Genomic DNA, 17,346 nt, shown 5'->3' on the forward strand with positions numbered 1-17,346 from the left:
GCCAGATACTTATACACATTTAACATGTATATTTAAGAGTACTGAAAAATGGAGCATGCCTGCCTCACTATCCTAGAGGAGAATTTTTATTTATATTATAAAGCTGGCTGGGTCCAGTGGCTCATGCCTGTAATTCCAGCACTTGAGGAGGCTGAGGCAGGAAGATCCCTTGAGCACAGGAGTTCGAGACCAGCTGGGCAACACAGTGAGATCCCATCTCTTCAAAATATAATAAAATAAATTTTAATAATTAGCTGGGCATGGTGGCAGAGGCCTGTGGTCCCAACTATTTGGGAGGCTGAGGCAGGAGGATTGCTTGAGCCCAGGAGATCAAGGCTACAGTGAGCTGTGATCACACCACTGCACTCCAGCCTAGTCAACAGAATGAGACCTTATCTCTAAATAAATTCTATACATATATATAACCATCGAAGCGCATACAATCAGTAATGTGAATTCTGAGGCATAATTCACAGATTTTGTGTACTCTTCACCATTGTAAAAAGTACAAAAATTTCACCTAAGTGAAAATTTTAATTCTACCATTAAAAAACTTTTAATCTTTAAATATAATTTTTTCAACATCTACCACTAAAAAAAGTAAATAATTCATGACCTCTAAACGTTCTGGACAAAGTAGGCTTCTCTTCGGGGTACTTATTTGGGCTTCTATTTTGTTGAAGGAATAAAGTCATGCTAATAGATATAGGAGGAGGAAGCAAGATAAACACTCATGTGCTGCCGTAAGATTAATGACCTCCAAGATTTAGACTGGGTTCCAAATCCCTGAATAATAAATAAATCAGCATGAGGAGAAGCCCACAGGTCTCGAACATGGAGAGGCTGGTTAATGGTAGTCATGAACATTCCGAGGCCTGTGATAACAGAAATGCAGTCCCACTTAATGCTCCAAACGTTATGACTGTAGTTTCAAATTAACTGGCAAAGTGGCGCGACGTTACAGCTGTAAGAGTGCAGAGGTCCTCCAATGACTTTCTAATAACAGCTGAAATCAGACCGATATTTGTGTGGTCTCTGCAGTTTACAAATCCTTGCACATTGCACCGTGCTTGCACTGAAAAGTTTCGTTAAATAAATCTACACGAGATGCTTTCCAGAACAGGCTTCCTTAATCTTCACGAAAATCATGTAAAACAGAGAGGGTAGGAGTAATTTCCATCCCACAGAGAAGGTGATTCAATTCAGAGATACATGACTTCACTGCCACTAACATTCGTTAGGCACTGACCATGTAGCTACACCCAGTTTCATGTACTAGGAATGTATTAACATGCTTAATTCTCATAAGATTTCAATTTGGTGGGTATGAATAGTATCCCCATTTTACAGATAAGAAAACTGTGACACAGAAAAATTCAGTAACTAGGACATGAATATGAATGTAACTATAACCAGCTATAACAATTAGTAACCAGCACCAGGACTGAACCCAGGCAGTTACTTTGAGTCCACACTTTGAACTACAGCATCTGCTTGGAGATTTGCCTGTGTAACAGCACCTATGTGCTCTGGCCTTGGTCACAAAGCTAGTCAATGGCCAAGCCAAAGCTATGCCTGTGTTCTCTCCAGGCCTCCTCCCTGCTTCTATGAGGGTAGCTATCATTTGCACAATGTCACTCAGGCCTCCCCACGAGTCCACTCAACTGACCAGGGTGGGGACGTATAGGCACAACTAACTCTCCCTAGGAACCCGGGTTAGGAAGGCTAGCCTCAGAAGCAAGACAGGTAAGAAGCCCATAGTGCAGAGGCATCAACCACTTGGAAACTACTGGGTATACTTGGGTATAGCTAGGAAACGAGCTACTGAAGATCTACATGGCAGGTTCAACAAAGTCTCTATTATAGAACCAAAAGTCTACTTTAAAACCACAGAGTTAGAAACTGTTCTTGAAGGGGAGTTTACATTTTACCAATCTTGGCTTTTAACTAACCACGTATTGTCTTTCAGGGAAACCTCACAGTCAGGGTATATACAAAAACCCTGTGGTTCCAGAAATGAATGGGTTTCCCAGTGAAAGAAAGAAATACACAGCCCGTCTCACATCAGAGCATTCCTGATTACAAAGACCCCTCCGAAAAATGGCATAACCTAACACTATGTAAACACAGCCAGTGTTTTAGCAACTACTACATTTAAACATGTTTACAGGGAATGCAGGATGCTTCACTTGCCTCACAGCAAATGGATTCCTAGAGCATTCTGCAGAGTCAACATTCATTTATTTTTCCACACACATACAAATTGGAATAAAACATTGTATGCCCCGCCCCCCCCCCACCAATATTCAGATTTTCTCTAGTAGGAGAAAAATAGCAGCGAAGCTTCTTGTAGAAAATGAATCAACATGCATAGTGATTTTCTTCCAAGCATCCCTTCCATTTTCAAAGACGGAAATGTAATCAGATCCTAAATGTGTTGTTAACAAGACATACTTACTGAGAAACTTGGTGTCAGACTTACCTATTGGATTTCTATCAAAGAATAATACCGGAGCTTTCAGAATTGACTCAAACATTTTGTTGTGCAAAGTTTGTGAAGAATTAACAAGGACGTAGAATACCAACAGAGATCTTGCTATGCCAAAAAGAACGGTAGCTGCGGTTAAACCTGAAATAAAGAAATATCACTTAGAGAACACAGCATATCTCTGCATTTTCTTCAACAGTTGCTAAAGCAAGTCAGGTAGTTTATAAAGATGTTACTTAATTTATTCCATAAAGCATCTGGATTCTACAAAAGTATAACATATTTACAAAATACATTGACAAAGAAGGATTAAAATAGTTTATTTTTTTCTCACTGAATGGAAACTGCACAGAAAAGAAAAATCAGGTGTACAATACAATTTCATTCTAGGCTCTCCTAATTCAATTGCAAGTTCTACTAAAAACTCAGAAGTAAGACAGATAATCATGAAATGTAGTTGATCTTCTCCATATTCCAAATCTTATTATTTACATTATGTCCCATAATCTAAAAAAGGTGGTATGTTTTGATACCAACATGTGATATTAACAAGGAATAGGAGAAATGATTTACCTTTTCCTTGTAGAAAATGCCCAAGTAGCTTTAAAGAATTTAAAAATACCATATTAAGTTGCATGTGGAAAACCTCTTGAATAATTGAATTGCAAGAAAACACATATTATATTTTAACATAAGATAATTAATCTAAATAAGCAACTAATCCCCCACCAAGTGTTTTACATAGACACAAGACATTTTTAAGTGAATAAAATAAATCATACATTTTATTAAGACATGAATGAGGATCCATTATTCATATAGAAATTAAAAGAGCTTTCCTACATCTCTTAACTCACAATGCTCAATACAGTGGGGGTAACTTCTATAACAAATATTTCCCTTTCAGATGACATGTCACTGTTATTTAACCTCTGAAAGCAGCTCAAATTCCTAACTCCATCAACAGGCATTATCCTTAGCCTGTCATCCTACACAAACATAATAGAACAGATTTCCTTCTTCCCTTAGTTTTCACATAGTCCGTCAATTTGGAAGGTAAACACCTAACGGATTCAGATTTCTTAGCAAGCGATAGATGAAATAAACACCAAATTTCACTGAGTAGGTTCTTCCAAAGATAACTCACTCTATCTCTGAGGAAAGCTTGTAGGAGCATTTCCTGTGGAAATATTTAAAATTTTAGATGAGGATTTCCTTTAAACAGTATGTAATGCTACATACATTTTAAGCACTCTTGTGAAAACAGAGTGCGGCGTTAATATTAGTTTGGCAAGCCAAATGTTAAATTAATCACACAGTTGGGGACGCGATAACATTGTGATCTCAAGGTAAGAAATAGAAGGCGTCCTAATTCCCAGACACTGGATTCTTCCCTGCTCAGCTTCCCTCTTAAGTAATTAGTGAAGCCCAGGAGATGAGCAGTGCTGAAGGGAGCTTTGCATACCTGGGAGGGAATAATGCTTTTATTTTGGGGGCCTTGCTGCCAGAGGATTTCATCCAAGTTCAATAAAAGCCAGGGTTTATTTAGACAGAATTGGAACAATCCGAACCACAGGGTGGGGATCCGTTTCTAATCCCCCTGCCCATCCGTATAATGATATAAGATTTAGCTAAAGCAACCTATTAGAATAGACAATAGCCACATATTTCCAGTGGCTGATTTTCTGAATGCTCAATCCTGGTTTAACTTTCAAAATCCAGTACAGAGCACATTAAGAGTCTTCATTCAACCTCTTTCTTCTAGTAGACTTTTAAAATAATTATTCTAATTAATTCACAGAGTAAATTCGACTGAGACTCCTAATCTGTTAAGACATTACTGAATTACTCCTGGAAGCCCTGGTTACTCACACAGGCTCATTGTAAGCACCTCAGCCTCTCATATAATAGACCAAATGATTTAACTTTACCTGAATAAATTCCTAAGTACCAGTTAAGATCTAGCTTCTTGGTTACATTTCCTCCTCCATTTACAGTGACATTTAGCGTACTTTGTTGGTTTGCCCTATGGAACATGGGGAGAAAAAAATATTAAGCTATATATGGAATTTAGAGAAATACCTTTTTTTAAAAAATGAACCACAATTTGAGAGAAATGCTTTATGCTGGAAAATGATTCTCAGCTCATATAGTCCTGTGTGTATCTACCTCATAAAAATTCAATTTAAATCACGACTTTCAGTTCCCGAAACTGTCTGTGAACATGATGCCGCGGATCAGACATGGGTGGAGACCACCACAGGTTACACTCCACCAGCAAGCACTCTAACTTTTCTTCGGGTAAACTAAGTGAGGATTAGAAGAGAAGGATCAACAAATATCTCCCCCTAACTCTACGGAAAAGCGAGTCTTCTTACTGATGTTTGACTATTTCATACGTCAGAAATAACTTACCAGTACGAAAGCCACCAATCTTGAAGAACATAGGCAACCTAGGAGGTGAGAAACAACAAAGACAAAAATCAAACTTGGGCATGACTTACCAACTCAAAACTCTCAATCGCTAACATGGACAATCGAAAGAAAGCCCTCAAAGCTGTGCGTGGTGGCTCATGCTTGCAACCCCAGCACTTTGGGAGGCTGAGGCAGGCAGATCAACTTAAGGCCAGGAGTTCAAGACCAGCCTGGCCAACATAATGAAACCCTAGGTCTACTAAAAATACAAAAATGAGCCTAGCCAGGCATGGTGGCACATGTGCCTGTAGTCCCAGCTACTCCGGAGGCTGAGATAGGAGAACTGCTTAAGCCCGGGAGGCGGAGGTTGCAGTGAGCCAAGATTGCGCTACTGCACTCCAACCTGGGCAACAGTGCAAAACTCCATCTCAAAAAAAAAAAAAAGAAAAAAAGAGAAAAAGAAAAAAATAGAAAGAATAAAAAGCTCAGAGAACTTGCATAGTTCTTCCAGCTCAGGTCTACGCTGAGCCCAAACTCCCAGATATCAAGAACTCAAGAAAACGCATGTTCCATTTTAAAATCATTGAAAGATACCCTTTTTTTTTCCGCAGAAGGTCTTTGTAATGGGACACCACTAGGCAGCCCTCACTTTGTTCCCCAAAGACAGCACATTTCAATTCAGATCCCAAGTGAACTGCAAGATGCAGTCAAAATAGCATAAACACAGGTACTGTAAATATCATTTTGAGGGCACAAAACAAATGTCATTATTTACCTGAGCTGCAGTGTTTAGGAGAATAAGGAAAATGATGACAATCCAGTGAGCACCAGCTCTGAAGTAATTCTTATAGGCCTGAAAACCAACTTTTCCTTCAGAACGGTTCTCGTCTGAGAGTGTAACTGGGACATTCTCCGTCTGCAAAGGAAAGGGTGGTAAGAGACAAAATCGTATACAAAACTGTTCCCAAAGATGACAATGCACTCTGTTGACAAAGCTGTGGGGAAACAGGCAGAAGTCCAAAATGATCCATCTCCTGTGGAGAAGGGTGTGGAAATATCCAGCCAAACTATACATGTACTTACTTTTTATTTATTTAATATTTTTTGAGACGAAGTTTCGCTACTGTTGCCCAGGTTGGAGTGTAGTGGAGCGATCTTGGCTCACTGCAACCTCTGCCTCCTAGCTAGGTTCAAGCGATTCTCCTGCCTCAGCCTCCTGAGTAGCTGGGATTACAGATGCCTGCTACCACGCCTGGCTAATTTTTGTATTTTTTAGTGGAGACAGGTTTTCACCATGTTGGCCAGGCTGGTCTGGAACTCCTGACCTCAGGTGATCCTCTTGCCTCAGCCTTCCAAAGTGCTGGGATGACAGGCATGAGCCACCACACCCAGCTACATGCACTAATCCCTGGACTCAGCCATCCCACTTTCAAGGTTCTACTAGAGGTAAGGAAATATCATTTGTACACTGTGGCATGGCTTGCTGGCAGGATGACATCAGAATGTCCAGCACTTACCGAGCACATCCAAATTCAAGTATACATACAGAAACTTGTTCCAAAATCATGTACAGAAAGATATGGAACTCTCAACTGCATCACTCAATATGGAAGCATAAAAGAGCAGAAGGTCAAAACATGAGCTCAATACAGTAACTGGGTTCAAGCAGTGAGTCTGAGTAACCAGAGTTTGGAAAGCAAGGGATAGCATATGATCCTAATCTGTTTGGTTCCTGAGTTTCAGAAATTGACTCCTGAGAATTTGGCATGTGAGGGCCTAATCTGAATATCTGCAAGAATCCTTCAGGCTCCTGGATTTGGATAGTGAGGGTTAGTGTGGCAAGGAATATCTATGTTTTTAAGTGAGCTCTGGTACATTTCTGCCTGGAGGACTTAGAAGGCATGAGATTCACATACTCTGAGGATGTACTGAGCAGCTCTATGTTGGCCACTGGGAATACCAAGATGAGTAAGATGCAGCTCCTACCCTTGAAAGGTAAAGAAGGAAGATGGGCTGCTGTGTGTCAGCAACTGTTGGGTCTTTGCACGTGCTACTTCTAGCCTAACATAAACCATCTGACAACAGGGCAAAATACCTCCCTCAGCCACGTGCGGCGTCAGAACATTCCAACATATAGGAAAAGTGGCTAACTTCATGTGGCCCACAGCAGGACTTTCTCTAAGGTGGTCTTCAAATTATGCCTCTGGATGCAAAGAGAAGTCGGGGTCTACCAGACTAACTAGGACTTCACTACAGTAAATTCAAGAATTGTAATATTAGCGTGAGTCACACACAGCTTGGGACTTGCACCAGTACACACACCTGCTACTCATCTCCATGACATTCCCCAGCCTACACGCAAAGGATTACTCCAACCAGAGTTGTTTGCCTTGGTTCTGTTTTAATCTACCAATATCACGGAACAGGGCCTTGAAACCACAGAATCTACTTTGGGACAAAAGACGATGCTTCAAACAGAGGAGACTAAAGATCCATAAGGCCATTAGCAGTCAACAAAACCAGGCCGTGTTGTAACAGGAGGTAACTCACATCTTGGGTCTCCACAGCACCATCTTTCAAGGAGGGTCTAGAAGATTGCTGAGACCAAACCGAAGACTCGGAGAAGGTGCGATTCCTCAGCGTGGGAGTTCCTGGAACTGGAAGTTGTTCGCTTTCCTCGTTGTCCTTCTTCAAAAGGGAGCCAAAATCTATACCAGATTTTAGGAACTCAGTGTAAGTCCCCTTCTGCACCATTTTACCCTAAAATAAAAATAAAGAATTTCAGAGAGATACATTTGCAGGTGACAATGTTAACCTAATCTAATTCTAATCCAGAAAAGGTAACTGATCTTAAATTATGATTATACTTAGGTCCGGAATCCTAGTTGACAAATCTAATACAATTCAACCTGATACACAACCGGGTGCTCTGTTCTCAGCCAGAGCCCGTGTTAGGTACTGAGGAATATTTTTTAAATGGTAATAGTGTGTTGCAAATGGCGATCATTATCACATAGATGTTGGTGACCGTATCGGTAGTCTTATTACACATGAAAAACTGAGATAAGCCTTATGCAATAAGAATTGAAGGAATGAGTAAATTGAGAAGGATATTCCAGGAAAGAAACCTAACACTGATAGGGGGGTAGGACCAGGCATATCTGCACAGGTAGGAAGCACTCCACAAGCCTCCACTGGCCATGGGCCCTGCTGGAAAAAGGTGTGAGAACCAGACTTGGACACAGACCCCATGAGCTGCACCTTCATGGTCTTTACTCTAAAACTGCCCCACAGGCCAGGTGCGGTGGCTCACACCTGAAATCCCAGCACTTTGGAAGACCAAGGCGGGTGGATCACCTGAGGTCAGGAGTTTGAGACCAGCATGGCCAACATGATGAAACCCCACCTCTACTAAAAATACAAAAAAATTAGCCAGGCACCTGTAATCCTAGCTACTTGGGAGGCTGAGGCAGGAGAATCACTTGAACCCAGAAGGCGGAGGTTGCATTGAGCAGAGATCGAGCCACTGCACTCCAGCCTGGATGACAAGAGCAAAACCGCATCACATACATACATACATACATACATACATACATACATGCCCCAAAGACTCAGGGAATTCCTAACTGAAAATTCAACATTCCATGGGACACCTCCTTGCACAGTTTTCTCTCCTTACAAAGTCATAGAAAATAATGTACAAATATCTTTACTATTTGTGTACCCCATGAAATGAGATACCTCATGAAATGAGACCCAACTGATTTCCTCAAACAGCAGCAAACATAATATTAGGCAAACTCCCAGAATACAAATCAAAGGAGAGGAGCTCCTGGCTAAGGCAAGTCAGGTGGGGGAAGGTGGCCAGGACCCTCCCTGCTACCCCAATCCTCCCTACCCCCAAAAAGGTGGGTCCACTGAGGAAAATCCAATGACCCCTTGGGCCCTCTGGACCAGTTTGATAACTGGAGAATTCAAAAATGCTTCATCATACATTGAGTCTTCTTCCACATAGGAGGTAAAAGTGACACACCTAGTTTGATGAAATGACCACTTTTCACATAGCATGGTGAGACGCACAAGGAAACTCCTACTGGTACTAGGATGGCAATTTTCCTCAGAAGCCAAGTACTCACAAGCAATGCAGAGTGGGTTCCGAGGGGCAACCGTGCTCTGTCTGCTGTTAGGGAGGGGGCTGGGACGACAGCAAGAACAGACACATATTCATCCTGGGTGCCCACCAGTGGAAAAATGGTTTGTGTGTGTGTGTGGTAGGATCTCACTGTGTTGCCCAGGCTGGAGTGCAATGGCGTGATCTCAGCTCACTGCAACCTTCGCCTCCCGGGTTCAAGTGATTCTGCAGCCTCAGGCTCCTGAGTAGCTGGGATCACAGGCATGCGCCACCACGCCCAGCTAATTTTTTTGTATTTTTGGTAGAGACGGGTTTTCACCACGTTGGCCAGGTTGGTCTCGAACTCCTGACCTCAAGTGATTCCCCCTAACACCTCGACCTCCCAAATTGCTGGGATTACAGGCATGAGCCACCGCACCTGGCCAGATGGTTGTTTTGGAGAACGGTTATTCTGCCACCCACAGATTTTACTCTAATGTACCAGCATTCAGGTTTTGCCACACTAGTCTCAGCCCTCTGCATAAGAAATTAATTGTTTTCAACTTTGAGGAACCCAGGCTCCCCAGGGGAAGAGCCAGCACACGGAACTGCTTCTGAAGAGGCAGCAGTTCTTCCTTCGATAATCCTCTTAAGGGTGAGAATTCACTTGCCGGGACTTTGGTGGACAGATTCCTCACTGTTCTTTAAGCAGCAAGGAGAGACTTACACACAAAGACTTGCAAGAGCTTTGCTATCATTATATACCCCGTTTGTTGCAATAATGTGAAATTTATCTAAGAGCTCTGCTATCATTATATACCCCATTTGTTGCAATAATGTGAAATTTATCTCCCTTGGAGAATGGTGCACACAGATCTTATAAAATATAATTAACACTCATTTTTGTTACTTCCATCATTTTATTAAGAAATTGCGGGAGGAGAAACATTAAAACATTTGAAGACACTAAGGGGGTTTCAGACCTACAATGAGGAATTTGACCAGGGCCTGGAACAGAGCAAGGGTTAAGAACCAGGTTACTGAGGCAAGAGGCAACGAGCCAAGGAGTGATGCATGAAACCACCACTGGGCTGAGAAGTTCTCACTAACCTCCATGTCCCCGGCCATGTTAGCTCTTCTTGGTTGAATGGTGACCCTCTAAAAAGATACGTTCAAGTCCTAAACCCTGTTACCCGTGAATGTGGCCTTTGTTTTGTGAAACAGGATCTTTGCAGATACAATCAAGACAAGATAAGGTCATACTGGACTAGAGTGGGCCCTAGGTCCAATGACTTTTATCCTTACAGGAAGAAAGCCAGACAGACACAGCAACAATGCCATGTGACAACAGAGGCAGAGACTAAAGGGCTGCACTGCCAGCCAAGGATCAACTGTGAGTGCCAGCAAAACCCCAGAAAGTGGGAGACGCAAGGAAGGATTCTCCCCTGAAGCCTTCAGAAAGAGCATGGCCCTGTGGACACCTTGATTTTGGACTTGCAGCCTCGGAACAGTGAGACAAAACATTTCTGTTGTTTTAAGCTGCCAAATGTGTGGCACTTTGTTCTGGCAGCTCTAGGAAACTGACACACTAGACTAAGCCCTTATTTCTGTCTTGTGAGCTACTAAGACTTCAAATTACTTCTGCTGTAGCTCCCCTAGCAAACAACAAAGGGGATCTCTTAAAATCACAGATCAAACCATGTCACTCCACTGCTCAGTTATCCACCTGTGTGGCTGCGATTATTATTATTTTATTTTTATTTTTTTGAGACAGAGTCTCACTCTGTCGCCCAGGCTGGAGTACAATGGCATGATCTCAGCTCACTACAACCTCCACCTCCCGGGTTCAAGAGATTCTCCTGCCTCAGCCTCCCGAGTAGCTGGGATTACAGGTGTGCCCCATCATGCCGGGCTAATTTTTTGTATTTTTAGTAGAGACGGGGTTTCACCATGTTGGACAGGCTGGTCTTGAACTCCTGACCTCAGGTGATCTGCCTTCCTCGGCCTCCCAAAGTGCTGGGATTACAGGTGTGAATCACTGTGCCCAGCCATTTCTGCTATTAATAGAAGAGGAGCTTTAGGCAAACTATGATGGATACAAACAGGTCTGAGTATCTGTAATTTTCAAATAACATAATTTGAATTAAGTCACGGAAGAGGTAAACAAAAAGTTCTAAATTAAACTAGCATCATTTTCTTTAACAATGTAGTAATCTTGAGGTAGCAATTTACATACTTTACGGTAATATGGCTTAGCATGTAATAATGACATTTCTACAAGTCTTTTGAGTTAATACTCAAAAACATGAATCCCAGCTCTGAGAAGAAAGGGACATGAAATGCAGGAAGAAGAAGGGGATTCAACACACCTGAGTACTTGCAAGTTCAGGAGATCTCTAGAAACTACTTACATCTTTCAATATCAGAATCTGACTTGCAGCTTTGAGGTACTGCAACTGATGAGTCACTAAAATTGTGATCTTCTCATGCAAAGTTTGACAAATACACCTATAAATGTAAAAGGCACAGGGTGAAAACACACACGAATGGGGTGCTCCACATTGAAAAACATACATTTTGAAACTATAGTCAAAGACACCACAGTAGTCAAAGATCTAGAGGTTAAATACAAACTAAATAGAAATATAAGCCAATAAAGCCGGCTAGGTCCTCAAAACCACTAGCAGCAAATATGAGCCTTGCTGTGAAGAAATCCTAAATACTTGTCTGGGAAGGAGGCAATAAGTATAATTTTTTTTTCTAAAACTTAGTTTAACAATATATTCCAGGATGAAAAATGACTGAACAATATAGAGATTCAAAAACCTGACTTAACTAAAACATTAATTATTTTACTACTGTGTAGGATTGCAGGGGAGAAAGAAAGATCAAGGTCATGTAATGACACAGCATTTTTCTTGGACGGTTTCTTAGATGATAATTTATAATGCACATATTAATGCCCCCCAACGCCCCCAAAAAAGCTTAGATTCTTGGTAACTTTTGCCAGAGTGCATTTGCCAGACTCTTCTTCCCAAATAATAATAGGTAGGAAAACAAATGCTAGTGATGTGTGACTCTCCACAGTATTCTTGGTCTCATCCAGGAAGCAAAACTTCTCTCATTAGTCCTAAACAGTCTGAATAAGAAAATGGAAGAACAGAATCCAAACAGTCCAAACCATATGGCTCAAAGATAAGACCCACCTCAGTATTCAACCATCAAGTTCTCTGGGGTTTGTTTGTTTTCTACAGTACCTGCTCAAAGTTCTCCTACATTGTAAATGCAGACTCCTGGGAGCTACAAAAAAAATTAGCCGGGTGTGGTGGCACACACCTGTAGTCCCAGCTACAAGGGAGGCTAAGGTGGGAGAATCAGTTGAGCCTAGGAGGTTGATGCTACAGTGAGCTGTGATCACACCACTGCACTCCAGCCTGGTTGGCAGAGTAAGACCCTGTCTCAAAAAGAAAAAAAGGAGAGGAAAAAAAAAAAAAAAAGAAGAAAAGCACTAATCTGTAACAATGGCCAAGAACATAACTCATGCCCAGTAAGTGTTAGCCCTGTCGTCCAATCTTCCCCATATGCAGCCACTGCTTTTAGAAATTCAGGATTGAGAAGTCATAAGTGAGTATCATAGAGACAGCGCCTGTGATCAGAACCGCAACTCCAGATTGCAGATACGTAAACTATCACTTCATCCTTTACATCCAAAAGGATTAATTTTTCCCCTTTCAGGTATCCTAGTTTGGCTTATTTCAAAACTAAGTTTCGCAACCTATTATACCCCTCTTCAGGTTTAGTACTAAAGCTTTTAATGAAACTGTTTCCCTTTATTTCAAAATTGGCTGCCATTAATCCCTTTATATACATATCTAAAGGGAGATGTTAATGATCAAATCTGATGGGGTGCTACGTCCAGTATCAGCCACCTCAAAGGTTTCAAAATGTTTTCTTCCTAGCATCTTCCATTGTAGATGAGACATAGAAATAATTACACTAACATTGTAATTGATGGCTTGAAATTTTTTCTAAATTATGCTTCTTAGGCAAATCTCAAAAAATACTTTCCAAATTTTTAAGAGTAAAAATCTTCCAGTCATGCCATAAAACAAACAAATAATAAGTGATAGATTTAGCAACAAGCTATTTAACACTATATAAAGACTACGGTAAGAGGCCAGGCACGAGGGCTCACGCCTATAATTCCAGCACTTTGGGAGGCTGAGGCAGACAGATCACTTGAGGTCAGGAGTTCGAGATCAGCCTGGCCAACATGGTGAGATCCAATCTCTACTAAAAATACAAAAATTAGGTGGATGTGGTCACGCATGCCTGTAATCCCAGCTACTCAAGTAGCTGAGGCACAAGAATCACTTGAACCCAGGAGGTCTGCACTGATCCAAGATCGTGCCACTGCACTCCAGCCTGGGCAACATAGCAAGACTCTGTCTCAAAAAGGAAAAAAAAAAAAAAGACAACATTAAGAGCTGACACATACAATGTCAGAGGTGACACAAGTGAGAAAGATATAGTCGGTTGGGTGCAGTGGCTCACACCTATAAACCCAGCACTTTGGGAGGCCAAGGCAGGAGGATCTTTTGAGCCCAGAAATTCAAGGCCAGTCTGGACAACATAGAGAGATTCCATCTCTACAAAAAACTCGAAACTTAGCCAGGTGTGGGGGTGTGTACTTGTAGTCCCAGCTACTCGGGAGGATCACTTGAGCCCAGGAGGTAGAAGTTGCAATGGGCCATGATCATGCCATTGCACTGCAGCCTGGGTGACAGGGAGGAAGGAAGGAAGGAAGGAAGGAAGGAAGGAAGGAAGGGAGGAAGGGAGGAAGGGAGGAAGGGAGGAAGGGAGGAAGGGAGGAAGGGAGGAAGGGAGGAAGGGAGGAAGGGAGGAAGGGAGGAAGGGAGGAAGGGAGGAAGGGAGGAAGGAAGGAAGGAAGGAAGGAAGGAAGGAAGGGAGGGAGGAAGGGAGGGAGGGAGGGAGGGAGGGAGGGAGGGAGGGAGGGAGGGAGGGAGGGAGGGAGGGAGGGAGGGAGGGATACAGTCACTACCTTCATTCATTCAGTTAAGACACATTTGCTGAGCACTGACGAAGTACCAGGGACTACTCTAAGTGATGAGGATACATCCACTGGTCAAGCAAACAGACAACACCCTGCATCGTGTAGGGACACTCACTACACAAACACAGAAAATACACTATTGGGTAGTAATGTAAACCATGAAGAGACAGCCAGGCAAAGGTTGTACTTTAGAGGGAGTGGCCAGGAAAGGCCTCTGCAAGGAGGTGGTGTACGAGCCGTGAGACTACCTGGGGGAAGCAATCCTGGCAGACACAGCAGGTGCAATGGTCCTGGGGCACAAATGCGCCGTGCAAAGGCACCTTCATGCATTCACAGTCTAGTGCAGGGGCTGGGGGGAAGGACACATAGGTGGATCAAGAGCAGCTCATTGAGGGCTGTGGGCAGACAGAGAAAGTGCTATGGCCTCCGAGGAGCTGAAGAGAAAGGCAGGAGGTAGGATCTGTGTCTTTCATTTTTCTCTTTTGCCCAGGCATACTATCCCTGGTTCTCCAATGGCAGGAACAATATCCTTACAGACAGGCAGATATGAGAAAGTCATACCTCCTTCCAGACACCCCACAGAAGTGTGCATGGCTGGAGGATTGGTCTTGCGTGGGCAAGGGTTGGAAAGGTGCATGGGGCGGACTGCAAAGGGCAATTTGCCATTCGAGGACTTAGAACCATAGCTTAAAAGTACAGGAGTCCGAGAGGAACTGAAAGAGGGAAGGTGAACTAGTGCTGTGCCTGAATGTTTGTGGCCCTCTCCAAATTCCTACTGAACCCTAATCCTAACCAATGTAATGGTATTAGGAGGTGAGGCCATTTCATGAGAATCTGCCAACACGAATGGTATTAGTAAAAGGGGCCAGCCCAGGGAAGCTGCCGTACCCCTTCCACAGTGAGAAGACAGTTGTCTACGAACCAAAGCGTGAGCCCTCTCCAGGCACCAAAACTGCTGGCGCCTTGATCTTGGATCTCGGCCTCCAGAACTGTAGAAACAGTTTTCTATTGTTTATATGGAGTACCGAGTTTATGCTATTTTGAATCAGCAGCCTGAATGGATTAAGACAAATAGGTAGGCAACAGTGTGGGAGCTCTGATTAGGAGACTCAAAGGGGCAAGGGTCTGAGAATTTGAGGCTTTCTAGAATACAAACACATCTATAGCTGGCAACAAATCGGATCAGCATCCGTTAATGGAAGTGCCCCTCACTTTTTGTATGTGATAAAATCCACTTCGTGTTTGTAACATATAGTTGTAAAACACAACTCTTAACAACTCTCAATATATATTCATGATCGAAGTAAAACTGTTAATGGCAAATAGAAGTGTAATTCATTCACTTTTAATACAAAACACTTCACATTTCTAAGCTTCAACACAACCGCCATCTTTCATAGCATATTGTTCAATCCAATTTTCTAACTCGTTGAGAACATTCTCCAGTTGCTGCTGAGTGATTTCCTAAATTGCATTCGTGCTCCCTGTCCTAAGTTTCCCCAAAGAATGTGATTCTGATTAGCAAACAACAATTTTAACAAGCTTGCTTCTAACAAGTGTATATCCAAAGTCATTAATCCTTAAAGGTGCAAGAGGACTTTATAAATACCTCCTGCGTTCAAGGAAAATTTGGGGGAGCTTGTGCGATACGCACACTGATACTCAGCAATGAAAATACCTTCCTCCTTCCCTGCGGCGACGCTAAGAGAGTGTCCCACCGGGAATTGTTGTTCGATTGATAAAGAACTGGTGGGGACTCGTGCAAGACTCGAGCAAGCCACAGAGGCCCTTCTCGGCCAAATGGAAAATTCATCAAGGCACAGGGAGGAGGGAGCAGGAAACAAGGCTCTGATCAGAGTGCCGGGGCAATGCCGAGTGCCAGCTTATCCCTCACTCTGCATTCAGAAAGATTCAATGCTGCCACCCATGTCTCTTTGGTTGTGGAAAAATAGACATGACATAACATTTGCCATTTATACCATTTTTAAGTGTATAGCTTGGTAGTGCTAAGTACGTACACACCGTTGTGCAACCATCACCACCATCCGCATCCACTTCAACATCCCATACCAGGCACATTTTGCACACGCACTCTGGTGGGGAAACATTCAGGAGCCCACGTAGAGCCCTATGCTCAGTGGATGACTTCATGTCCCAACCCCTGGAATCCAGAGCCCAGAGATGAGTTACTCTCACACAGCCGACTCTGTCTCCACTTTGCTATCCAGGACCTGCTATGGACTGAACCATGCTCCCCTCAAAGTTCCTATGTTCCAGCCCTCACCCAGCACCTTAGAACTGGAACAGAGAACCATTATTATTATTATTATTATTATTATTATTATTATTATTATTACAGAATCTCACTCTTGTTGCCCAGGCTGGAGTACAATGGCACTATCCTGGCTCACTGTAACCTCCACCTCCTGGGTTCAAGCAATTCTCCTGCCTCAGCCTCCGGAGTAGCTGGGATTACTGGCGCCCACCACCACCCATCACTGATTTTTGCATTTTTAGTAGAGATGGGGTTTCACCACGTTGGCCAGGCTGGTCTCGAACTCCTCAGGTGATCTGCCTGCCTCAGCCTCCCAAAGTGCTGGGATTACAGGCGTAAGCCACAGTGCCTGGCCGACACAGAACCTTTAGAAAGGTAATTACACTAAAATGAGGCCATGAGGGTGGGCCCTACTCTAATCTGACTGGTGTCTCTTCAGGAAGAGGAGGTTTGGATGCAGAGACATGAGCAAAGGGTGAGAAGGCGACCATCGTCAGGCCAAGAAAGCCCTCGGGAGGAGCCGCGCCTGCAGACGCATTGATCTCGCACATGCAGTCTCCGGAACTGTGCGGAAACAACCGGCCGCTGTGTAAGCCCCCCAGCCTGTGGCATTGTGAGGGCAGCCCTGGCTGGCCAACACAGGACTTCCAGAGCTTTCTTTCACAGTACCTTCTCTATCCCCCACCACAGGAACAGGTTCCTGCCTGCTGTCCTTCCCACAGGCCTCACTCCTTCCTGTCTGCACACCTCTGCTTCTACTATTTCTTTCAAAGGAACTGAATCCTACTCTCAGCCACTATAAACCCTTACCAGCCTGCAGGACCACAGGCTACTTCCAGCCAAGTCCAGCCCTCAGTGACCTTTCCAATCTCAGCTACCCACTTCTTCCATTTAAAAAAGTTGATTGTCCTATGCCAGGGGCAGGGGCTCACGCCTGTAATCCCAGCACTCCGGGAAGCCAAGCGGGACAGATCCCTTGAGCC

At 43.3% G+C, this 17,346-nt stretch overlaps 1 protein-coding gene across 5 annotated transcripts in view; it reads right to left on the minus strand.

Moving 5' to 3' along the window:
- Positions 1–17,346, minus strand: part of ABCC4 (ATP binding cassette subfamily C member 4) — a 291,680-nt gene that overhangs the window by 144,582 nt on the left and 129,752 nt on the right. For all 5 annotated transcript variants that reach the window (XM_028837214.2, XM_028837213.2, XM_028837212.2 and 2 more), the window contains 6 exons: positions 11,426–11,522; positions 7,454–7,663; positions 5,679–5,819; positions 4,904–4,941; positions 4,420–4,514; positions 2,483–2,629 (listed from right to left, as the gene is read on the minus strand). In XM_028837214.2, coding sequence (XP_028693047.2) covers positions 2,483–2,629; positions 4,420–4,514; positions 4,904–4,941; positions 5,679–5,819; positions 7,454–7,663; positions 11,426–11,522 — 728 coding nt within the window. The remainder of the gene's footprint in view (positions 1–2,482; positions 2,630–4,419; positions 4,515–4,903; positions 4,942–5,678; positions 5,820–7,453; positions 7,664–11,425; positions 11,523–17,346) is intronic.

This window comes from Macaca mulatta, chromosome 17 (genome assembly GCF_049350105.2).
Source record: "Macaca mulatta isolate MMU2019108-1 chromosome 17, T2T-MMU8v2.0, whole genome shotgun sequence".
NCBI classification, from domain to species: domain Eukaryota; kingdom Metazoa; phylum Chordata; class Mammalia; order Primates; family Cercopithecidae; genus Macaca; species Macaca mulatta.